The sequence below is a fragment of the Myiozetetes cayanensis genome, unplaced genomic scaffold (genome assembly GCF_022539395.1).
Source record: "Myiozetetes cayanensis isolate MyiCay16 unplaced genomic scaffold, myiCay2020 scf20-37, whole genome shotgun sequence".
In the NCBI taxonomy this organism is placed as follows: Eukaryota; Metazoa; Chordata; class Aves; order Passeriformes; family Tyrannidae; genus Myiozetetes; species Myiozetetes cayanensis.
Genome location: NW_026087412.1, coordinates 12137852 through 12163735, shown reverse-complemented (window position 1 = coordinate 12163735; position 25884 = coordinate 12137852). Strand labels below are relative to the sequence as shown.

Here is a 25884-nt window from a genome sequence, read left to right as displayed (position 1 = left end):
TTTGTTTATTGGGGTTTTTGTGTGTTGCTGTTGTCTTTAGGGGTTTTAATTTTTTTTTCCTTTTCCAAATGCATCCTTTTAAGACAACAAACCTGCTGTATCTCAGGCTCCCATGTGTCCACTTTAACCCCGTGCATCTAATTTGTCTGCCTAGAAATTTTATCCAATTGCAATCTGAGGACTTGAGATATTTGCCTGAAATTTTTCAAAGTTAAGTTTCCTGAACAGACTATTGCATGCCTAAAAATGTAACATACACTCACTGTGTGCCAAATGATACAGACAAAGTTAATAATCCTAATTATGCAAGTGCAGAAAGGCTTGTCTATAGGAAAAATCAGTCATTTTGTATGTCACTTTTCTGACTGAGCAATGTGTTGGCCCTCCCTGTCATAAATGCCCTGGCCATCCACTATATAAAATTGCTTTTTACTACCATCAGCTGTTTAATCTCTCTATAGACAATCTTTTCAGGTAGCAAGCTGAGTCTAGTCTCAGTATCTCCAGTTTTTTTAACCTAAACGCTCATAATGTATTGCCCTGCATTTGAGTAGCTTTCTAATTAATTGGATTATTGATTTGACATTTTTCAGATACTGATCACTTAGGCTGCTAAGTTTAGAACCAGCTAGGAGCCATCATTTAGGAGCCTGGCACTTTTTATTTAGATTGAACTTACTTTGCCCCATGCTTTTAAGCCTTTTGCCTTCAGTGGGAAGAAAAGTGGGCTCATATTGCTGAATATTCAAGTTCTATATTTTCATCTATCTATCCAATTTCTTCCATAAAGAATGGTACTTTGTCTTCATTGCAAGTAAAAGGAGATGTTTTGGTTCAATACAGAGTTACTCCTTCGTGCTTAAGACATTCACAGGAAGGTTACTGCGTGTTGTCATTCCATGGGTATCAGATTAATCATTTGAGTTTAGACTAGACCTGAATCTGCTTTGCAATCTTTGTATGATGAGCATTTTACATACTTCATTTTCTTCTGGAAAGCTGTGTGCCCCCAGGTATGTGTTTTGATGCTGGGACTAAAAATAAGAGTGGAAGGAGGCTGGCTGGGTTGTCCAAGCTTGTTGCCACTCCAACATTGTGCATTTACTGCAAGGGACTGTTCTTGAGCACACTTTTCGGGTGAAGAAATGGGAATTAACTAGCAAATCCATGAGATACAGTTGAAAGCACTAATCACTTCGGGTTGCTTTGTGGCACCTTGCCCTACTGATGAAATGTAGCAACAAGTGTGGTGCTTGCTCAGCAGTTTTCAGTAAGAGTAGATATTTCATGCCAAAAGCCATTTACATCTTTTGTAATTGGGCTCTTTGGTAATTTGAATAGTGCCCAGGTGATAAATGTTGCACATTTGCACCTTGACCTTCTTCTGATAAGGCCTTTGAAAATAATATCTTAGTGCATATTTAGGCCAATTTTATCATTGAGAGAAAGAGCTTTGAGTGCTGTGAGAGCTTGAAGAAATTTTTTTACTTTGTTTGCTTCAGTCTTATCCTTGCAGCCTCTAATTCACTGTCCACTTTTATAGTAAAGGTGGGAAATACCCAAACCACCCAAGGCCACTCTTAATGCTGCAGGAACATAACAAGGGGTTCACTGTTGCCCTGTACGAGCCTGTTGGTGCTGATGGATTGCCTTGTCACAGAGATGTAACCAACATTATGAAACCTTGCTGTGGTTGTCCCCTCACCCAGCTGTCTCAGTGGCTGAAGGAGGATGTGTGACACCCTGTGCTACTGCCTCAGGACCAGAATGTGTCTGTGCCTTGGTGCAGCTCAGGGATTCAGGGTTTGTGTTTCCAGCAGCTTGTCAGAGCACAGGGAGATCTGTTGGTGCATTACAGGGCTGCTCTGGCCTGGTTTGGAATGTGAGGCGACCCTTCTTTGTTTTCTCTAAAATTTCTGACATATTTTGAATTGATGATGCCTTGTATGATGAATTCTTATTGATGATTCCTTACATGAGGGAAGTTGAATTGCATTTCCTACCCCTCTTACAGGGAAGGAAAAACAATTAGCAACAGAGAGCTTAGAAGCTTATGAGCTGAAATGATAAAAGCATTTCTTTATATTCAAGAGAGTTCTTTAGATTTGGGAGTGGGCTATGAGGCTGAGATATTTCTGAATGTGTTCCTGCTGATCTAATCTAGCGTGATTATTTCTTTCTTGTTGAATTTATAGAATGATCCCCTCCAAGCATCTCGTGAAAAGATTTATTTCATCCTTGTGACCGTTTTGTGAGATTTTGCTGAATTACAATTATTGTCTTTTTCACTTTTGTTGAGGAGGAACTAGGGTACAAGTAGTTTAAATAACCTGCCAGAGGCAAATCTGTGACAAAACAGATTGCAGAAGCTGGCTTTCCTGAGCTCAAGTGTCTAGACTGAGAGATAGTCTTTTCCCCATAATAACAGATCGCTATTGCTGAATTTCATTTTGAACTGATGCTTTTGGAGCATTGAGCATTGAATAGATCACAGTCTAAACTCGATTTGTGTGAATGCTACGTTTCAGGTGTATGAATAAGAAAAAAATGTTGGCAAGATACTGTTACTCAGGAAATTTATATTGTATTTTTTTCAAAAAAGGCAAAACTCTGCAGCCTGGTTTAACTTTCAGACATACTGTGCAGACAATGTGAAGTTACCATCTCTTCTTTCATCCACACCCCCCCACCTTGGGATATGTGAGCTGATGATACCCCACAAAATGACAAGATACATCTGCTCCTTTGCTTGGGCATAGTTTTCAGTTCTCTTTCACAAGGGAATGGGATTGAGAGTCAAAGATGGGGCATAAAATGATACGAGGATCATGATGCTGCAGGATCATGGCAAAGGTCAGGTGGCAAAAGTCTGGAATTCCCTGTAGCAAATATGCAAATATTTTGCTGTGTTATTTAGCTTCACAAATAGAGGGATCTGGAGCTGTCAAGAGAGAGGGAGACTGGAAACTGGCCTTTTGACTTAGTGGGTTGCTGAGTTTAAAACCTACGCTGTAAAGGCTGAGAAAGCTGCCAGAAGGGTGGCAGGAGATCACAATATGGACAAGAAGCATGACTGGGAGGGAGTGGCAGCACCTTGCTGGAGAAGGGCACTTCAGCAACTCCTTAATCTATTCCATCTGTAGCAAATTTATATATGGTGGTTTGGGGTTTTTCCTTTTTTTTTTTTCTTTTTTCTCTGTAATAAATGCAGCAGGCAAGGCTGATAGTAATCTGTATCTAGGGTGATTACCAGCAGGCAGAAACCCCTCAGAGGCTGAGACTGAATTCTTGTGCTTCCAACCATTGTCTCTGCTTCAGTGTGCAGAAGATGGTGACTGAGCAGCAGAGACCCTTTTTCCCTTTCCATGTGATTTTGGTGATGCTCAGGTGCCTGTGGATAGCAGGATACTGCCTTACCCTGTCTCCCACGCCTGAGAGAGAGCAAGGACCTGACAGGTTTGGGCAGGGGTTGTTTCTCTCTGAGAAATGCTCAGCTTGTGCGGTGGTGTTTGTTAGTCACAAATGTTTGTGGACTTACAATCTGGCCTTGCTCATGGTAAATTTTAATACCTCTGATTTCGAAGTGAATTGCTGAGAAAAATATCTGTAACCAATACTGTATTTTATGGTGTAATATTTGTACAAGAAATTAATCAACTGTGGGCTTTTTTAACTCAAATGTGGCTGTGCAAATGCCTGAATTGCTGTATTTTGTGTGGATTTTCTGTTAAATTCAGAGGATATGTAGGTGAAGAATCTATGACTTCTGTAATTTCGAGCTCCTTGTACCACTATTTATCTGTGTTGTTTTGCTCTGATAGACTGTTGAATATTGCAGAAGGCATAACAGCTATATTTGGTGTTTCTGACACCTTCTTATTTTATTTTAGAATAAAATTTGCATGGAAATGTTTCTTATTGGCATGAGACCATATTTAAGGCATTTGGTGGTTTTGTGTCTAGCCATTTTCATGGATAGTGGGGAAACAGTTTTACTTTGCATTAATGTTTTTGCTAAAAATACGGACTGTAAACCAAAGTGATTTTAAACCCAGGCAAAAAGAAATTACAAATGTTCCTAAAAAATGATAGCTAAAATACAGTGCTGTATATGAGCTTTCAGTTTGATAAATACTTACTTATGAGGTCATAAATACTTGAGGTACAAAAGGTTAATGTAGTGTGAAAGGCTGTAAAACACAGCGAGCAACCTGCTAGATCATAATGATGCATTAGTACCTTTCAGTATGAATGCTGGTGGTTATAAAAATCTTCATGTTGAATTTATTCTGTAGTACAAGAATGTAAAGCCAGAGTATCTTCACTGTGTACTTTTGCTTATCTTCTCATATTTATTTCTCTTTGTAAAAGAAAAAAAAAAAAAAGAGTGGCTCTCATCTGTTCATAAATGCTCCCTGACTGAAACTGATAAAAACTGCTTTTTGACTAATATAATTTCTCAAAAGCATGTCAGGTGTTGTCTGTGTGCTCAAAGTAAGTAATAAAATCAAGTAATACTCAGTGAGTTTTGTGTCTGCTCTGTATTAATAAGTTTCCATGAGATAAAGTAAGCAATAATGCATAGAGGAAACGAAAGTGGTATAAATTCTGTAAAGCAGTAATGCAAATTAACTTTGAGGGGAAAGAAATTCAGTGCTAAAATCACAAAGTGAGCATTTACTGAATGGTAAAATTGACTTTATCATAATAAATATAGTATTTCTCAGTCTTAAAAGTCCTCTGCAGTTTATAATTGTCTCCAATGTGCTGATGCAGCTAATATTTCTCATTTAATCTCTACCTCTGTGCAGTGTTAATTTTCAGGCTTTGGTGATCATTGCTTTTTACTAAAGCAAATTACTTCCTCTTACTCCTATATCAGAGTTTATGACAGATTAGGATAATTTTACTGTCATTAATCTTTCGAGTCTGTTCCACTCTTTTCAGTGAAGTGCCATGTTTTGGTCAGGCTATATTGAAACACTTGATAAAATCTGAAATCAAATATAAAAAACCCTTTTATTTGCAGGCTGTTGATACCTTCTTTCAGCCTTCTCTGCTCTCTGGTTACAAAAGAAGCGTTTTACTTTCACTTAACTCTCTCCATGAAGTTCACCTGTACCTGGAAGGGTATTCAGTATTTGGGAGGGATTAGGACAACAAAAATGTTGATGTGGAAGTGTTTGGTTTTGACACATCCATCTTTTTATTATTATTATTTTAGGTGTTGAATATCTACACATCCTGTTCTTATTAAAATACAGTTTAAAAATTGATAATATTTGGGTTGTGCAAATATATCTTCAGGAAATCTCTGTAGATGATTATTTTTAGTTTAAGACCTTATTTAAATTTGCCAAGAACATTGCAAGCAGTTGCTGCACTGACAGAATTAGCACAGAGTACCTGTGAGGGACCAGGACTCATCTTGTAAAAGCCCCTGTAATTCCTCTGAAATAAATGGATTTCCAAACAAATGCTGAGATTGTTTATTTTATTTTGGAGCAATTGGTCAGGCTAGAAATCCAAATCACAGAGCCCTGGTAGGGCAGCATATCAAGTTACAGATACATGACTCATCTTGTCAGATGCTGCTTCATATTACAAAATACAGGGTTTGGATGATAACACAAAAAAATGTTGTATGTATTACCAACTCAAACTTGTATATTAGGTTATGAGCCTTTCTGTATCATACTTCTGGGCAAAACCTTAGTTTGTTTATTTTGTTTGTTTGTGTTCTTTTACTATAATAACCTCAGAGCCTGCATTACCTGAGAGCAGCCCCAACTGCTCAGTCATTCTGATTGACCAGCTGGATATTTCAATAGTGCCTCTGCCCTTTTTTTATTTCCTTTTGAATTAAATATCCTCCTCATGCTACAGTAATCGTGGATATTCTTAATGGAATTGCATGGTAGAACTTAATTAACCTTTTCTTCTTCCTTTTCATTTAAAGGAAATTTGAGCAAACTCAATGGTGTGGTTCCTAATTTAATGCTTGCACCCCACAATGTCTAATAGAGCCTCTTCACTTGAGCAAGTCAGGTGAGACAGAGCTGCTCATCACAATTCATTTGCTTTCAGATGAAATGTTCACCTGACATTCTAACAGAGTCCTGAGTATATGTGTTAATAAATATATATTCTTCATGAATTTAGATAATCTCATAACTGGAGGCATTAAAACATATTGGATGGTTATGCAAATGACTGGAGGAATTTCAGATGGCACCTGCCATTTGCGAGTCTCATTTCTTGAACTGCTTTTCTTTCATTTTGTAAATAATAATTAAAACTGCTTGTGATATTTTTTCTCTTGCTATTGAGTGGTCAGGAGGTGAATTCTTTACCGAGGTGGAACTGAGAGACAGTAAAGGTGCTAATTTACAATTTGAGTTGTAAATATATTTCCAGAAGTCTAACAAAGATCATTTTTGACATAATTTCCTTCAGAAGCAGAGGAAGGTGTTACAAAAGTAGATGATACTGAATGTAAATGCAGTTCAGTCCATACTTCTGTAAGTTATTCTTTTATCTTTCCCTGAATGAAGTCTGTTTAAGTGTTCTGAGTTCATTATATTTCTAAATGAGTTCTACTCCCAATAGCTGTTAATTATTGCTGTAACTTCCTCTCATATTAGTGTCTAAGTTCTACTCACACAAAAAAGATTCTTTGCTCATCCAGAATAAAGTCTATTTTAATAGATTTAAAACCCCTGTGATTTCCTCACACTTGTGGAATACAGAATATGTAGTGTAGGCTTGGTTGTCAAACTGATTGACCCAAACCTTTTTTTCCTTAAAAAACAGTGAATGTTGGAATAAAAATTCCGTACCTAGAAAAGAGCAAGAAAGAACCATGAAATGGTTTCTTATGAGTATATAGTAGATTACCAAATATTTTTGGGAGTAGCATTGAAGCTAAATGTAACTGCATGTCCCTAAATCACTAAAAGAAACTAAAAATCTTTTTGGCTCAGCTTTTATGCAAGGTAGGGAGACAAGCTTATGTTCAGAAGCAGTTTCACAAAAATAGCTGAAATACATTTTCTCTCTTTTTCCCCTTTTTCCAGTTTAAGTTCACTACCTTCCACAGAGGGTTGGTTGACTGGAATTGGTGGGGCTTTCTTCTGCAGCAGAGGTTTGAAAGACAGTGAAAAAACCAAGAAAATAATTCCTTAAGTTTGATGAAAGACTGGCTTTGGGCTATCAGGCACTGGCACAGAGGTTGGTGACTGATAACTGTGATGGACATCTGGCCTAAGTACTCTGTTGCCAGTTTTTACCTTCTTGTGCCATATTGATCTCTCCTCTCTGAGGAGTGTCTTGTTTATTTGGGTTGAGGCCATCAGGTGATGTAGAGCAGTGATGGGAAGGGGTGACGCACAGTCACTGTTTGCTGGCAGTGTGTTCCAGAATGTTTATGCTGCTGCAATTCCAAGCAAAGGTGTGGAGGTTTCCACTTTTCTGTGTCTGAGAGCTTTTCTTTTTTGCTCTAAGTCACAGAAAACAAGGATCTCTGTGTGTATGGGATGTTTCGTAAACCACAGAAACAATCTGGGCACACTGGGTGCATCTTTAATAATCCTCCAAGATGACTGTGAAGGTTTCCAAGTTGTTTAGATTTTCACCACTTCTTAGTATTGTGAGGATTTTTGTAAAGAATTAAGCATAAAAGTAGCAAGAAAAAAGGGATACCCTGACTTGATTATTTTTGCAAATAAAATTGAGTTTTATTGGGGATTGGAACGAGATGAGCATTGCAGTTCCTCAACCCAAACTGTTCTGTGATTCTATGAAATCACATTCCCACTTTGGCTAATGGAAAGAACTTGGTTTTTGAGGGGGAGCTTTGCTGAATAGTGGCCTTTCCAGAGAGTTTCTTCCGTATTTTGAAGTAAATTATGTCAGATGTATCATTTACATGTTTATGTTTGTGAAGCTCGGTATTTGAAACGATACCTTGTCAAAAAGAATAGTGCATTCAGAGAATGCAAGATTGGGCTAGTAATTGTGATGAACAACAGAAAGCTATTGCTGATATTTTTAGAATTTTTTGTTTCATGGGCTTTTTCATGTAAGTAAAAACTTACTGATTTTTTTCTCACTTGTCTAGACTATAAAATTCTGTTTAACAAGTAACTCTAAATCTTATCATTATCATATTGCATTATGAAAGCTTTGATGATATCAATTGCAAGTATTTTGTTCAGTTAGTAAATTAGTTTTTTCACAGGTGATGTGACTTAGAGACTCTAATTGTTGTATTTTTCTTCATATGCCCCTGCAGCAGATTTGTGAACCACATCAGGTAAATTTGAGAGGCATTATCAGCTCTGTGAGGCTGGACAGGTGCAAATGAAGAATAATCAGAAATAATCATTGAACCTGGAGGGCATCAATTTGGTCTGCAGAAAATTTATTGTTGATGACAGTGTTCAAAATAAAACAATCCACTTATTGCAGTACTGTTAAATTAAAAACAAAAGCATATTGAGTAGAGCGAGCACCTATGAGTCAGAAAAGAAGACCCAGTGTGTTATGTAAGAATAAAATGCATTTATATACATAATCCTGCTGAACTGCCTGACCTGCTGATTGATGTCCTGTTCCAATCTCACTCCTGCCCTATCACTGTGTCCCTGCTGTACAAGGCTGGTTATTGTCACTGGACGTGACTTTGATCTGCAGACAAATCAAGCAGGATCAACTAGAGCAGGTTGTTCAGGACTGTGTCCAGTTGGGTGTTGAACAGCTCCAAGGATGGAGCTCTGCAAGCTCTCTGGGAAATCTGTTCTAAGGTCAGATCACTCCCAGGAAAAGTTTTTCCTGGCTTCTGAATGGAATGTTTTACACTGCAGCTTTTGCTCACTGCCTTTTGTTCTGTCATTGGGCACCATTGACTTGAGTCTTGCTCCTTTGTCTTTACTCCTTCCCATCAGGAATTCATGCCTTCTCTTTTCCAGGCTGAACAGACCCAGCTCTCTCATTTTCCCCTTGTTTGCAAGATGCTCTTGTTCCTTGCATATGCCTGAATGTCATTCCATTTATCTTTCGGGACTCCCACATCTTTCCTTGCAGAACTGCTCTTCAGCCAGTCACTCTCCTGTGCCTGGGACTGCTCTTCTCCAAGTGCAGGACTTTGCACTTCCCTTTGCTGAACTTCACGAGGTTGGTCTTGCCTGTTTCTCCTGCCTGTCAGGGTCCCTCTGCATGGCAGCACAACCCTTTGGAGTATCAATCACTCTGCCCAGCTCTCTTTCATCTGTAAACAGCATTACTAGGCTGAGTCCCATTTCTGAGAACTCACGAGAAGATCAAACTGTGTAATGGTGGCTGAGGGAGCGTGGCTGTAACATCCTGTACTGATTCCTGAAGGGACCTACAGACAGCAAAACTGCTGGAGACTATTAGGGCTAATGGCTTCATGTGCAGATGTTAGATGAAAATAGATATATCTTGGCTGAGAAATTTCTGGTTGCTGTGCTTGAGGATGAGCAAGGGAAGAGTTGTTGGCAAGCTTATTGTGTGGAAGAGGGAAAGATGGAAAATAGCTTTAAATTCACAGTGCCAGCTCTCCTGAATCAAGGATTGCTTTTAGAGAGTGTTTTCTGTGCCTCCTTTCCTGAGAACTTTTCCAGGAAAAGGAAATGGATTTAAGGGGGCTCTAAGTCCTGTTTCCATTTCATCAACAGATGTTTCCTTTAAACTTGAGCATCAGTAATCAAAGCAATTCTGCAGTGGGAGCTGCATTGTGCAGCTCTGTAACAAGCAGCATTCAGATGATCAAGCAGCATTCCCCATAAATCAGCATTCACAGCTAGATTTGAAATGGTGATTTAAACCCTTTACAAATTCTTTGAACCATCCTTAGATTATTTGTTTCTTTTTTAAGTGTGAGAAGGGAAGGATGAACAGATGTTTCCTAAAACTTTAAATTAGTCTTTCACATTAATGAAGGAAAGGTGTTGTGTGAGCTTGAAGAGAAGGATGAGAAAGAATGACTTGCATAAAGCATAATGCTCTGTGGCATGGACTTCCCTGTCCTTGGTTGGGCTTGCAGGAGACTTTGGGCACGTTCCATTGACGGTGTCACACATCACGTGTTCTGTAGAAGGGTCAGCATTGGAGACCGGCAGGTTACAGACCTGCCTTTGCTGTTCAAAATGTCACATCTCCTTTGAAATGCTGCTTGCATTTGATTGAATTCAACATGCTAAGAGATGAGAGTACCAAACATAATCAGTAAGCAAAATAAGCCAGCTAATTTTTCATGGAATGACGCTAAAGTAAGTTGGAGGAATTACAATCCTGTGAGGAGCAGAACTGCTGCTTGTTAAGTCTGGGTGTACCTCAGTATAAGAAGAGCAATGTGATTTAGGAAGTGTCTTTTTGTGACACACAGAACCCTCAAATTCTTCTATGTTTCAGAGGGTTCAAGAATTGACTCCTTGGGCAAAGATATGCAAGTGAGCAAATGCAAAGTCCCAGCAGGGATCCAGCAATAGGTGAGGGGTCAAACAGTGAAAAACCTTTTATCACGCTGTCACATTTTCTTTCTTTTCATGAGCTCGAGCTGTAGCAATCAGCCATTCTCTCTCAGCATGAAACTCTGCTCTCACAAGTTCACTCAGCAGTTGGTTGTGTCAACACCACTCTTACAAAAAGGGACTTTACATGCATGACATAAATCTAGTTCAGGGGGGAGTTCCAGAAACTAATGTGCATTGATTCCAGCTGAGGGGAAACAACTTTCGCAGCCAAACCTGCAAATATTCCATGTAAAGACACTTCTCCCTTTAAAAAAAAAAAAAAAAGAAAATAGTGTCCTTTGAAGCTGTGTAGCACAGTATTTCATTAGGGAGTTTTCATTTGGACAAATATTGTTAAATGGCACAGCATTGTACAAGCGAGTTGCAGACGTTGAAAGTTATTTTGTACAGATAGAGCTTGTTGCCAGAACAAAAGTTTAATAAGCTTTATAGCCTTTTATAATGTTGACTTATGAGGGATAACACTTGAAAGAATTTTTAAGCTAATTAGAATATTTAAGAAAAAGATCTCATTCTATTTTATGGCAATGATGCTTGTACATGAATGAATGACCACAGTAAAAAGTACAGCTGCCTTGCTGTGCATTGAGTTACGTTCTTGTGTGAATAATTTCTTCATAAATTAAGGTAATAACTGAGCCGGATAGGAGAACTTAAGGAGAATCAGTGGATTTCCTGAAACCAAGCATGCCAAGTTCTGCATCAGTCAGAAAATCTTACTCTCAAGAGCATCCTGATTTATTGCCAGTTTATGATCACCTTTCAAAGTGTAACTTAAAAGCAAGTGTTTTAAGAACTAAAACCACTTCAACATTTTTTCATCTGTTTTGCCCCTCGTCTCTTAAATTTTGTCACATAATGGTACACATTTTTAGGTGGCAGATCTGTACTTTTGGACATTTAGAACATAATATGACCAATCCCCATTGATACTTTCGGAGGAGGCACGAAAGGCAGGACTTTGTGTCAGGTGTGTTGTTGAGGCTTTAGATGATGATGAGCATTACACATCCTTTTAGGCACACAGGGGGAAACAAGCTCCATCCTGACAGAAATAACAGAGTTCAATTGACAGTGTAAATGTGCTGAGTAGTTTGTGGGAGAAAAATTGTCATGAACATGGCGTTTTTTAATGCTGAGGATGCTTCTTGTGATACTTTGATGGGTTTATCAAACAAGGTTGTGCAATGTGAGGCTGCAGCTTCCATTCAAATGATAAAAAAACCCCTTTATTTAACTCTAATCAAGATCTCTGTATTTATTGTCATGGTGTTTTTTGATATGTTTTCGTTTGTTGCCTGTCTGGATTTTACATTAAGCTTTCAAACATTGAAACAAAGTTATTTTTGAACATTTTATTCCTGCTATTGAAGTCTTTTTAAGGAGCAACATGAGAAATAACATGCTTCTGACTAACAGATGAAAGAGGAATAACAAAATCAACTGAATATTTCTTTGTGTCTGGGCATCACTACTTATGATTTTTGATTTGGATTAAATTAGTACTTTTGTCCAGTAAAATATTTCCTAATGTGTTTGCCAATTTTTTGACTTTTCTTGAGGAAAAATCCCATTAATTAGTTCTAAAATTATCTTGTGAAAATATCACAATAACTCAGTTTTACTGTATGTAGCATGAACTTCTAAAAATGTGCATAATGTGTATGCATTCCTTTCTTAGCTAATGGAGCCAGGATACAGCTGATTAGAGAAAGGTTTTGTTAATTACTGTTGTTGTGACATTCATGGATGGGATCAGTACGCGGTCAGAAATATTTATTGAATCAATGCAAACAATAAATAATGCATTGAGACAACCCATTATAATTCCTTCTCCCATTTCAAGTCACTGATATGCTGATGTCAGTTGGATGTCCTTAAATGAACTTGGGAACTCCTTAGTTACAGCAAACTGTTATTAAAGCCTATTATAAATATTCTTTTTAAAAAGTCATATCTTCTCCTGATACCAGCAAATTTTGCACAACTTCTGAGACATGTTCAAAACATTTATGGTTTTCGGTGATTTCCCTCCAGACATGATTGATATGCAATTCCCTGAGATTCTGCTGACTGTTTTGGAAGAAAAATGATGAGCTAGCAATGGCAATGTAAAGGACTATATAAGGGCTGTATTCCATACTGTTAAGGAAGATAGATTGAGGAAATAATTAATTCAGCCAAATTATTAATAACTCTTTGCTTGTCCTGCAGTACCAGAAGCTTAAGAAACCTATCTCATTGCTTCTACCTGTCCTCACAATTAATGATCTCTTATTTAGGCTGCCAAGCTATCACAATAACAGCAGTGCTTCCTTGTAGCCTGTGGTACCAGCACCCAGAATGCATCCATCTAGAAAAGAGAGAAAGAATCACTGCTGCTGGAAAGGCTTCAACTTGGAACAACACCCGGGATGCTGAAGCCCCAAAGCATGTTCAGCATTGGAACATTAGAAACTACTGAAGCAAAGCACAAGATTATTCAGATTCTCTTTCATTTGTCAGTAAATTGGATTAAGAGGTTCTGCAGGGGTATGTTTGTGTGAGGCAGTGTACCTAAAACAAATGTCCCACTCAGAGTCAGTCACCTTACATTGTCTTCCTGGTAGTAGATTGTGTTCACGTGACTGATCGAGGACCTCTCACATCAAATATTACAGCAGGGAGGTGGCTGCCTCTGTCCACAAAGGGGGTGCTGACACCCTGCCTCTGCAGCTTGCAAGCCAAGTGTGTGTGTCCCACATTTCATCTCAACTTTGGAAGATGTATTTGAATAATAACAATAGTAGGCACAATTAAACACCTAATACACTTTTTGCACTAGTGAAATTCAAGGGAGAGCAGCTCTTAGGCTCTAATAGACTGGCCAGTGGCCTGTGTTAGAGCTGAGAGCTGGAGAGATGGGGCAATGTGGCCTCGTGGAACAGGATCTTGGCTGCTCTGTGTGTTCTTTTTGGAGCTGCCGTAGCGTGTGTGGTCACACAGTAATTGCCTTGGTTAGTTTTCATTTGGTGCTTTGGACAGTAAAATGTTTTTGTAAAGGATATGAAACCAGAATTCTGATACCTTTTGTAATATGGGGAGTTAATGGTAATGATGAAATTACTTTTTCAAGTGGGTGTAACATCAGGGTGAAGTTCTGACCCAGCTGAAATAAAAGGGAGTTATACCATTAAAAACACGGGGGTCAGGGTTTGCCCTGCAGGGTTTAAGTCTCAGTGTCTCTGAAACCAAGCGTTTCTGGAGTGCAAAATACTCAGTTACAAGGAAAATTTAGCATCATAATCATAGAATGATTAGGGTCGGAAGGGACCTTAAAGATCATCTTGTTCCAAATTATGAAATACAATCATGACTGTTCTACTACATTTCTTTATTTCTTTCTGCAAAATGATGTCCCCCATCTGTGGGTGTTTTACACGAGGTCAGAACAAGGAACAGTTCACATTCCCTTCAGGAAAGGATTCTGAAGGGGATAAATGGCTGTGGCATGAGCTGCATGCCATGCAGCGTGAGGCACTTGGAATATTGTTATCTTTCGAACTAATTTGAAAAATTAATCTCAGCTTTTAATATCCTGAAAGCAATGAGACTTCACTATTGATCTTACAACTCAGAAAAGGATAACAGAGGTGCCGAAAAGTCACTGATACTTCTGATAATGTTTATCACAGTGGTGAAGTAGCACAATGATAGAATTTTTCCCTGTGTACACCTTTGTGTAAACATTTCAGCACAAACAGATGTATCTGCGTAGATAACTCCTTTTCCTCTCTGTTGTTATGCTTCTGGGAAGCACATTGCAGAGCTGGGACTTTTGAGAATATAAATTTATCAAGACCAGTATGATTAATTAATCAGTTGATCTACTTAAGAAAACAGAAGAGCTACAAGACCATCGCTTTGTCAGGACTCTGTTAGTGGTAGAGCTGACAAACAGTATTTTCAGAAAGTCCCAAACTCAGTTTTAAGTTATTCTCTTTGCTCACTTTTTAATGGAAAGGTAACTTTTCAGAATCTAGATCCTTTTTAAATGGAAAATGTGCAATATTATCTAAGGCAAGTAGGAAGTTGATTTACTATGCATGATTTTTTCAGTTTGTGCACATTCAGTATGGTTATATTTTTGCTCAGGATGTATATATATATTTTTTTTTTTTCTGCTGAACTTTTCTCGATTGCTTTTTTTATCGGGTTTACAAATCAAATCAAACAGGTATATTGCAGAGCTCTGATATTATTTTCTCTGCTTATAGCACAATGTATTGAATTATGCTTGCTCATGTACTGCTGCTGCTATTCTCTCCAGATTGAGAGAGAATGACTGTGGGGGCTGTAAATTCACTTGGCTTCCAGCACCACTGGTTAAATCAAGAGCCCTATTCAGGCTAGAGAAGAGACAGAGCAAGTGTTCATTACACAAATCAATTTGGTCAAAAGTACAGCACAGTGGGTACTCAACCATTGCTCACATAATATTGTCAACTTAATCAAATAATGCCTAGAAGACATTCACAAGCTCTTTCCCTCTGAGAAATAACTTGATTGGTGCAGCAGGAAAAAACAGGTGCTGTTTTGAGCATTTTTTTAAAATTTAATGAGTGCTTTCTTTTTCTTTCTAAATTTAAAATCTCAAGGAGCTTTACTCTGTGCTATATAGAGTATAAGACACTCAGCAACTAAGTTTGCCATTAAGCATATTTAAGAAAATAATCCATTGCTTTTTTCCCCCCTTTCTTTTCTCCCTGTAAATATTTTCCAGTATGTTCCTGCTGGAATTAGGCTGTTCTTCCTTTAGAGTTGGTGTGGGTTTTAAAGACATGCACCCAATTATTATATGTTTAAAGATCCGAGAAGAATGATCAGGACTTCCAGGAAGAGATAAAAGGTTTAGTTCCATTTTAGTCATTCCTGCTGTTTGTGTTCCCTTCACCCTTTACAGAGCTGAGACTGAGGACAGCGTTCTTTTTGTCGTGGTGTGCAAACATCTCTTCTGTGACAGCATTTCATTACCTTGAAAACGGGGTTGGAGGGTGAAAGATTTTTGTCTGCACCACCATTGTTTTGTAGAAAATGAAAGAGATTACTCAGTGAAAAAGAATGGAGGGAAAGTGTAACGCTTACAATTCCGGTGTAAGAAACATTACAGGGCTGACTGTCTGCAGTGATGGATGGAAGGGGCTACAGAAAATTTGTATTAGCTGGGAAGGAGAATGGAATGGTTTTTTTCTGCCCAAACGTTGTACACAAGGCCCCCTCTGATTTCAGGTTCACTGATCGTTGTTTTATTGCATGTGGTACCTTTGCCACAAGTGCTAAAGATGGGAGGTGAGACTCCTGTGTCAAGTCAGGAGTAACCTGGGAAATGGATTTGCACAATGATTTGCTGGATGAAGGTTTTAGAATGTATTTTTGACTGAAATATACTGACAATCTGGATTAGAAAGGCTTTACAAAAAGGGGGGGGGGGAGATGATATTTTCTCCAAACAGAACATTTTCAAATTTATTTTATCCAGACAAACATCTTGTTTAGTAGTTTTCTTCACCTTTATAATGTTTTTTAATTCTCAGATAAAAGCTAGAAAGTGAAACCAGAAGAATTTTCTTCACTGTGAGGTCTTCAAGAAGTTCAGTGAAATCTTGTAAATAATAGAAGTTTTAGGTTTCTAGAACTCAGACAAGGAAACAAATTAACAAAAAATATTTTGGAAAAGATAATTTCTTTAGAAAACAACATATATCAACCCTCCTGATGATGGATTTGGTTTAAAAGTATACCATATGTTTATACTGAAAATATCTTTATGGAAAACAAAATATTTCTCTGAGATAACCCTCTTTCATATGGGTTTGCTTACCTGTAAGAATGGTTTCGATTTTCATTTATTCTTACAAGTAAGCCTGAAATAAAGGGAGATCATCTGAATTTATTTCCCTGTAAGTGAGAATTTGGTCTTCTATTTCTACATTCTGTATTTATAACTTTCATTATAAGTTTTAAGACTATCATATATTAAGATTCTTTAATATTTTATAGTTGCAAATACGTGGTGGAATTGGCACCAGAAAGCAGTCTGACTGCATGCAAGACTGCAGGGATGTAGCAAGGATAATGCCATATACTAATTTAAATTAATTTTTAAAGAAATATAGAACACCAGTCTTCAGTGAAAATATTCTCTTGAAATGTATTATATATGTGTAAGGTAAATTGCACTCAAGTTCTGTGAGTCCACAGAGCTCAGAAACTGGGATTTTTCCAAATCCAGCCTGTCCTCTGTCCTGTGTGTGTTTTACCTCTTTGGTGTTACTTGCAAATTTTTGTGTAATCTTCATCTTCCAGTTTCAATTTGCAGTTATCCTTCTCCATATGTTCCTAGGCACATCCATAGATTTCTTGGTGATAACATGCTTTGTGAAGAGACTGTTCTATTTCCAAGCCTCTTAATATGTTTTAAATGGTTTAGTTCTGTTAATTCTGCCACAGGGATCTTGAAGGTCATGTACAGGCATAAGATGTGGAGGATAGTGACTTTCTCAAGTCTCTGTTTTTCAGTCCTCACTGCCCAAACTCCAAGATATTCTTTGCTGAAAGTGTAAATTTGAGGCTTCTTGGAATAAAAATGGTTAAAAAGTCACAGAAAATAACAGTATCTGAATTTACCCACTTCACCTATAGTTTGTAGCTCCATCATTCTAACATCATCTTCAGAAACCTCACTGGATCTTGCTGACAGTGTATCTGTTCAGCTGCTTGGTAGGCAAGTTGCCCCCAGTGTTTTGGTATGCTAATAGTGCCTGGTTCAGCCCTCCCACTCATTTCTCATTATTTATATTAATACAAAGAACAGAAATTGCTTTTGCCAATTTGCATTTATACAGGATGCTGATTATGTAATTTCTTCCTGGGGCACCCTCTGTTCCTTAAGCTAAACAGCACCTTCAGAATTCTTTAATTCTCTTCAGATTAATCTAATTGACCTTAAATTCTTCCAGAGTGTTCTATTTCAAGAGTTTCCAATCTCTCATCCCCCCCCCATCTTTCTTGCTCTCATATACCAAATGTTTCTTCATATTTCTCTCCTTTTAAGGCCTGGAGGTAGAAAATTATCTCTGTGGTGTCCGTGGATGGAACAGTTGCCTCAAAACACAAATTTTGAATTTTTGAGTTGATTCGAGATAGCAGTAGATCAGTATGGAACACTTTCATCTCTTAACAGCTATGTACCATGTTTAGTATTTAAATCACTAAAAATTTGTAAAGATAAATGATTTCAGTTTGTGGGACCCTCCCTGTGAATTCAGGGAGTAGCAGATGAAGAGATGTGGTGGCACTGACTCTGTTTTGGGTTTACACTTGATCTCAGTTATTTGTTTGGATCATTTGAAAATCCTTCTTCAGTGCACATGAAAGTTTGTATTTGTGTGTGAGTCTCATCACATCCCATGAAATGTGGATGCTGCTGATGGACTGATGCTGCTGCAGAAATAAGACCCTGTATTTGTGAAGTGTTCTTAGCATAGAATTATAAGCAATGTAGATGTTGGTACTTTTAATTTGAGAACATTTCTACTTCCTGGGTAAGATGTTATTGAATTGAACTTGTTAGAATTCTCTTTTGATGTAGTTATTGCTGATATAAATGATGTATTCTGTTTGAGTTCTTTTGCTTCCTCTTCAACAGGTTTGTTGGTACTAAAACTGTGTGGTAAGGTTTATTTTATTTAACCATTTTTATGTTACTTCAACTGTTGTCTCTTAAAAGAAATTTCATACTAGCAGGAAATGGGCAATTTCTTCTTTTTATCTTTTTTTTAGTGAAAAAACTCAGAAAGACAAACTGAACTGTAACATTAAACACGAGACAAGTGAATGCTTGGAAAAAGAATGGGGTCAGAAGGAAGAGGAAGGACAGAGAAAATAGAGTAGCAGTTGTAAGATCATCCTGATAGTTTCATTCAACTATTTTCTTTCTCCTTCTGTTCTTCCACATCCCCTCTACCAGTGCAAAATCTTTTTCCACTGAATGTGTGCTGTACATGCAGTAGTTAATTAGGCACTGTAGGATGTAATTGAGGAACATAGATGAGAAATTTCTGTAACATGCTGATAGACCAGCACTGGTTAGTTTTACTTTTTGGATGAAGGACATTATGTTTTTCCCTAATCTCTCTGGAGATTTATAATTTTTTTTCCTAAATTGTAATACACAGCAATGTCCTTCAATTATTAAATTGAAGCATTTCAAAACCAGGGAACAGTGTCCCTGTTAGAAGCACCATGACATAATCTCATTTTAGTGGGAAAGAAAATCTGTACAACTTTGTTTCTGGGGTCTCACTTTTCTGTCAGGCAACCTTCACCACTGATTAAACTTCTGTTCCGTCTCACAACTCAAGGCCCTTTCCATAATGCTCCCCATTTATCCAGACAAAATGACCCTCTAGTGCCCATCAGCACTGCTTATGAAATGGCAAGTAGATGTGATGTGTTACCTGCCTCCTGTGTAGAAGTCCCAGTGGCCTCTGAATGAAAGTACTAATCTGATTTGAAAGTGTCTGGCTTGCTTCTTGCTGCTAGTAAGATATATTTGGACATGGAGATTCAGTTCCTTCCATTGGCAAACAGGGATTGAGGTTAAAGGGGTTCAGTAGTCTTATAATATAGGGAGATATATTTGTTCATTATTTAAAAACAGCTCAGAAAATCTACAAATAATAATCTGCTTGTTATTCTCCAGTTTATTCCAAATACATGTTTATCACATTGCTGTTGAGACAGATACAGAAATGGATTTGATTTTCATGTATTTAAACTTCTGGTATTCTTTAGTATCTTTGAGTAAATTTAACTGCTTTTCATTAATTTTTTTTTTTTTTGAGAATTTAAGCCCACAATTTGCATTAAAAAATGACAGAAATACTTACAGTGTGCTTTATTTTGCTTTACCTTTTTAGCAGACAGATGATGCAGCACAGACCGATGGCCAGCAACAGACACAATCTTCTGAAAACACAGAAAACAAATCACAGCCAAAACGGCTTCACGTCTCAAATATACCATTCAGATTCCGGGATCCAGATCTTAGACAAATGTTTGGTGTAAGTGCTTATAATTTATTTGTTCCTTTTTGTATTTACATTATGATGGGCATTTTAGGCAGCTGTGAGAGCTGTAGCTCTGATTTAGGCTGTTTAACCATTTTCAGTCAAGATTTTGTTTTCATCTGTTTACAACCAATCATCCAAGGAATTCTACAGATTCTACTGCATGTGATGCATTTGGGTGTTTTGTGTTACATTCACAAAACTCTATCTATGTTGGCTTAAAATATTAAATACATATATTCCTGCTGTGCACATCTAGATTTACATGCCTGCATTTATTAATTTTGATGTAAAACAATCAGTTTTTGACCTTGTGAGTGAGGGACTCAAATCTGTAGGAGGACATGGACTGAATTTAAGACCAAAGTTCAGGAATGGGAATCCTCACCACCTCCATGGGTTTCTGTAGATTCCTGAAGTTTTTGCTGGTATTTTTCAGTAAGTCTTTCAATTTTTATTTTCCCCCAGGCCATTGGCTGCCTTCAAGCACATTCCCTGTGTTTCACACATCTCAAATGTGCCATCAGTTTTAGGCTCATAACCAGGAGAGTCTGGACTGCGTTTCTTCTCTCTGTTCCAAGATGTCTTAGATTTATTTTGAAATGTCACTAAATATAATCCAGCACCTGATCATCTATTAGAACCCACTTTTTGCTTTTCCAAGTTAGTACTCTTAAGCATTTATGTTACTCTGGCTTTCTAGTTTCTGATCACTAAAACTGCTTTCTATTCTGCATTACAGTTGGTTATTCAGTGCAGCATCAAGCACTTTGTGGTTCTAAACTTCCCTCCATCTTTCATGTTCAGTTCAGATTTTTAACTTCTTCTAATGTATTTGTATGTGAATTAAGACATTGGTTTCTCAATATTCATTTCTCTGAAGTAAACAGTTACTGGAAAAAGAATCCTGATATAGTATTGGGAAATAAATGACTGTTGTGCTGTATCTGACTTGCTACAGGTTCTCTCCCCTGAATGCAGCTTACAGCTCATCAGCAAAATAGCAGAAGGCATAATAATTAACCCTCTGGAGAAAAATATGCAAATTTATTTAAACTAAACAAACCACTTAAAATAGATTTCATTTGAAGGTACATTAAATGAAAGGAATTTTTTTTTAAGTATTGCAGTAATTTATAAGTGAATAAAAACTACATTTCCTTTCAATTTCTAAGTCTCAGGTCTCAAAAGACTAACACTGGAGAATGGCTGGAGCTTTCCAGCTGACTTTCAGAATGACTTGGTAACAGTAAACTTTTATCTTCTGAATTGGTAGAAAAACGCAATCGCTGCAAGTGTGAGTTGAAATACCAGATGTGAGATATGTGACCCCGTTATACACACAGCAGCTGATCTTGGATGTGGACACAAACACAGCAGAGGAGGATTGTTTAAACATGAAGTCAATGACTGCTTTTAGGCTGAAGTGGCAGTTAAAACATTAATTAAATGGTGAATGCAAGAACATGAAATAAACCAAGGGATAGCAAGTGATGGTTGATTTTTTTTCATAATTAAGTTGAAACTCTTTAATAAGCTAGAGAAGCAATACTGTCATTTCTGGCCTGTAATTGTTAATTATATCTTAAAAGTTTGAACTACAGGCTCACTTCTGCAGTTCCTAGGACTCCTACTGGATTATTCTTCATTTGCCTGCCTCCAATTTCTGCCTTTTTGTTTAATATATTGGGGCACTTAGCAGTGTTAACACTGATCCACACTGCATGTGAATGACGTATGAAATAACAGCAATGACCCACTGAAACATTACGGTGTCACTTCACAAAATGTGTCCTAACACAAAGTGTTCTAACTAAACAGTGCCCAAGTCCAACATTTATTCCCTGTCCTAAGACAAATCCAGTAGGGACTTTTTCTTTGGGATGGCAACTGTGATCAGGTTTTGTGTGCGTGAACAATGCCTAGAGAACTGAGTGCTATTGTAAGGTCAGTAGGGATAAGAGTTGCTACTAATATTATAATATTATAATAAATATTATAATAAATGTGCAGTTCTGAATAGGGAAAAATCCCCCAAAAAGTAAGTGTCTGATCCAGTTTTCCAAATTATACTCCAGTACAACAAGAACTTCTTAAGGAGTAGCGGGTACCCTTTTCAGCAAGGGTGGAAAGAAATCCTCATTTCCCAACTGGTTTAATCTTATTGTAGTAAAATGTGAGTAACAAAATTCCTTTGCTTGTTCTGGAAAACAGCAAATATGTATGTGATGGAAGTGTTGAAGTTATCTAATTTTCATGTAACTTTTCTATTTCTTTGCAGCAATTTGGTAAAATCTTAGATGTTGAAATTATTTTTAATGAGCGAGGCTCAAAGGTAAGCAGTTTAATTCACCTGTGGAGTTTTTTTAATTTGTTTAGAATACTTATATCAGTAAAAGGAAACAACTGCACTGCTGTTAAAAAGTAATGTCTGAGATTTTATGTTAGTGAAAACATCATCTGAGCTGTCAGTCAGTTTTCTAAGCAGTATGAAAATGATTGGACTCATATCTTTTAAAGTGGGTCATTTTAGCTACTCCAAACTGTCATCTGTTTTATGGGAATGTTGATTTCTGCTGTCCTTATTCTTTAAGGGTAATTATCTCGTTTATTTTATAAGATGAGTCCATACTTAAAGATATTTGTAGGTAGGTTTGTATTAGTACAGGTGTTTTTTTCGTTTATTGAAATGAAAGATGATAATGATACCTAATAACTATCCTCTTTAGTAATTAGCTGAGAAAATATATGATTGTTCCAGATTATCTAAGTGCAGATGTTTTCCTCTTTAGTTAAAGCCTTAGTACACCAACCCTTTGAAAACAATCTATTTTAACATTTATTTCATTAAGAGACTTCTTATTGTATTGCAAACATTTTTTTTTTTCCTGAAAATTACTTTGCCTCAAATGCATACTTCAATTTATTCAGTATTTAAGAAATAAAGCAAGATAGGCTGTGACTGCACTGGCATCATTACCTGGTGCAAAACTGCAGCCCAGTATGTTCACCTGTGATATCAGCTGCATCAGAGGAGTTTATGTGTATGTCATATGCATATATTTTTTTCCTTTTCTTGCCATGTCAGACACACTGGGAAGTTTATTCACTAATGTTTGTCTCCCTGTAACTCATATATCATTTATTAGTAGCGATGGAATTCTATTGCTGTTCTAAACATACTGTAATCTGTCATTTTTTTAAGAATCCTATAGATCATAAATTTGTCTTAAGACAGATATATTTTATTTTTGTTATATTTATGCTCTGAACTTAAAGACTTCACTTTTTTTCATCTACCTGAATAGAAGAGCTGAAATTTGGTGGCTTATTATTCAGACATTAATTAGTCCCCTTTCTAGCCCAAACCCAGTTGGAAAATTTATCAGCTTTATCAGTGAACAACTAAACTGGATGGAATTTTGTGGCTTAGAATCTTCTACTCTGGCCAAAATTAATTATTGTTAAGTTATAGCTATTCAGTAGCATTTGAAAATGATGTAGATTGTCCAGAACATTCTCCTGTTGGATAGTACTGTAAATTCCCAAAGCCATCCCACACTGGTCACCTTGGCTGGGTTGTGTTGGAGTGGAGCTGAGCACCCATTTCATGGGGTGGTGCTTTACACTTTTGTTTAGCCATTCAATCTTACACAGGTAGGGTTTTTAACCACCACATCTGCAGTGGACTGTGTGAGGCTTTTTAAAATTATCTGGGGAGTGGGATGAGGAGGTGTTTCTGAATTGGGTTGTTTGGTTTTTTTAATGGTGACGTTGCCATACTGAAAACATCCTGATGCCTTGTGCTAAACCCAAAATCCTAGACAGGATTTCAGAAGGAAGAGGTTTTCCCAGGTGGGCTTGTAATGTCAAGATCTCTGATTAAGTATCCCTGCACTCTCAGTGCTGCAGTGGTGCATCCCAGCTGCCTCCAAGTGAACTGCTCGAGATGCCCAAAGCAGTTCTGTGATGCATCTCATGGCTCATGTCTGCTCCTTCTCATCTTGCTTAGAGTTATTTTACACAGTATTTTGATTTGCAGAAGTACCCTTAGATTCTCTCAACTAAATAGAAAAAAAAAAATATTAGGAATAAGAGGGACATCTTTTTTTTTTGTTCTATTTTTTTTATTTATTTATTTTAATCTGATCATTTCGTGTCCATTCTGTAGGAATTAAGATGCACCAGATTAAACTCCCATTCCTGGCAGTGCTTATCTATGTTTTCATAAAATCCCACTGAAACTGAAAGGACTACTAAGTGGTTTCAAACTGAGTACAGGTAACAAAGTTTGCAGGATCAGAATTCAAAACTGTTTCTAGCTGCAGTTTGGCATAAGAATTGCTAGAATATGTTTTTGTTTCTGTTTGTTTTTCTTTCTTTTTATTCTAATAGTTAATGTCTTAAAAGATTCTTGCAAAAACAACAGAAGTAGGTTCATTCTCATGCCATAATAGCTAAGAAAAATGGAATTACATGTTCAGAAACACCATGACATTAGAACACCACTGTAAAGTATAAAATGGTTTTGCAGAAGGGAGCCCTTCCATAAAAGAAAACCCTGAAATAATGCAAGTTTCGTAGTACAAATTTCTGTCTGTTTGGGTGCATAATATTAATAATGAAGATAACTTTGCTAAAATTATATGGCAACACTGATGACTTTTAAATTTGTGAGCATTTTCTATGAGTTATAAATTAATGCTCTAGACAGCTACATATACACATTCAGAAATCTGTGTATGTATTAGTATACATCTAGAATGTATTAATATATATTTCTTCAAATAAGAACTCCAAAGCACCTCCCAAATTAAATCAGAACCTTCTCACTTACTAGCTTGGCTATTATTAAATCACTTGACAGGTTTGAAAAATAAAATGTATTTATTTACATTACCAGTTGATAAAATACATGGTACTCTCTGATAGAGCAGCTGTTAACTCAGCAGCATATAAAACTGATGTTGAAGTGTTCATGTAGGTGTTTGAATGTGTGATGAGTGAATCTGTGTTCTGTTCTTGAGTTTCTCTGCCAGCTAGGTAAGGTTAAAGATTTGCATAAATAATAGCTTAATTTAAATAGTGTTGATTATGAGAATAAGTACAACATAAGGAATTAAAAAATTACAATGAGTATTATTTTCAGAATCTTTGAAGTTTCTGTCTTATCTTGGCTTGTGGCTCCACTTTGTATGTTTTTCTTATTTTTTTGGATAATTAGGTTTTTATCTTTCCCTTTAGCTGTTTCAACAAACATTAGCAGGTAGTGCTGTTGTGAGCTAAGGAAACTGATGGAAAATTTTGACTAAACAACTCCCACCAAATTTTTGCAATTCTGAGAAGAGACAATAGCTCAGCCGAGAGAAGAGGGGAGAACAAGGAGAATTGGGGGAATTTGTGCTGTACATGGAGTTAGGCTCCTTGGATCCATGGATCCAGTGATGTTTTCTGCTGTGAAATTTTCTTAATGGCATTTTAAATTATGGGCTTTTTTTTTTTTTTTTTTTTTTAATAGAGCTTTAACAAGATGGGAGGAAGCAGTTGTAGAAGAAATAAAAGTTTCAAGTTGAGGATGGGTTTAGGTACAAGAAAAGCCTGTGCTGGCATCTAAACCGTGGGGATTAGTGCTGAGGAGGGGGATTTACTTTCTCTCAACGCTCCTGGTGCTTTGGGCAAAGAGAGTTACATCTTCAGTGTCTTGTGACAAGCGAGGTCATGGCCTTGTGCTAAAATTGAGGAGGGTAGTGTGGAGAAAATGTGTGGAATCAGGTGTTCTGAGAGTGACTTCAGCTGGGAGTGGAGCTGCTGACAGAGCAGAGCTGAGCTGGGGCTTCAGGCTGGGTTTATAAGGGGGAAAAAAAAAAAAAGAGGAACAATGTGTTTAAGGTACTTTGAAGAGAGTGAAACAGAAACTGCTGTTGGACATAAATGTCACTGTTTGTATAATAAATGGGCATAAATAAATGAGTTCTTGGAGTAGGTAAAATAACTCATAAATCCAAATAACAAAGATAATGATCCTCATAGTTACTTAACTTTTTTGGTTGATTGTTGGTTAATTAGTTTTGTTCATACCCATTGTTTTTCTCACTGCATGGTGTCAGTTTTGCCTTAGTTTGATATTTGGTCTCCTCTTTGTATAAAATGTGTGAATAAATGTATAAATGTCTTCCTTTTTCTTTTGTACCTTTTTTTTTAATCAATCACTGTGTATA

General features: G+C 37.1%; 1 protein-coding gene across 29 annotated transcripts in view; it reads left to right on the top strand.

Moving 5' to 3' along the window:
* The window catches only part of RBFOX1 (RNA binding fox-1 homolog 1), a 1102859-nt gene that overhangs the window by 990205 nt on the left and 86770 nt on the right, over positions 1–25884 (top strand). For all 29 annotated transcript variants that reach the window (XM_050317469.1, XM_050317468.1, XM_050317472.1 and 26 more), the window contains 2 exons: positions 19517–19660; positions 21948–22001. In XM_050317469.1, coding sequence (XP_050173426.1) covers positions 19517–19660; positions 21948–22001 — 198 coding nt within the window. The remainder of the gene's footprint in view (positions 1–19516; positions 19661–21947; positions 22002–25884) is intronic.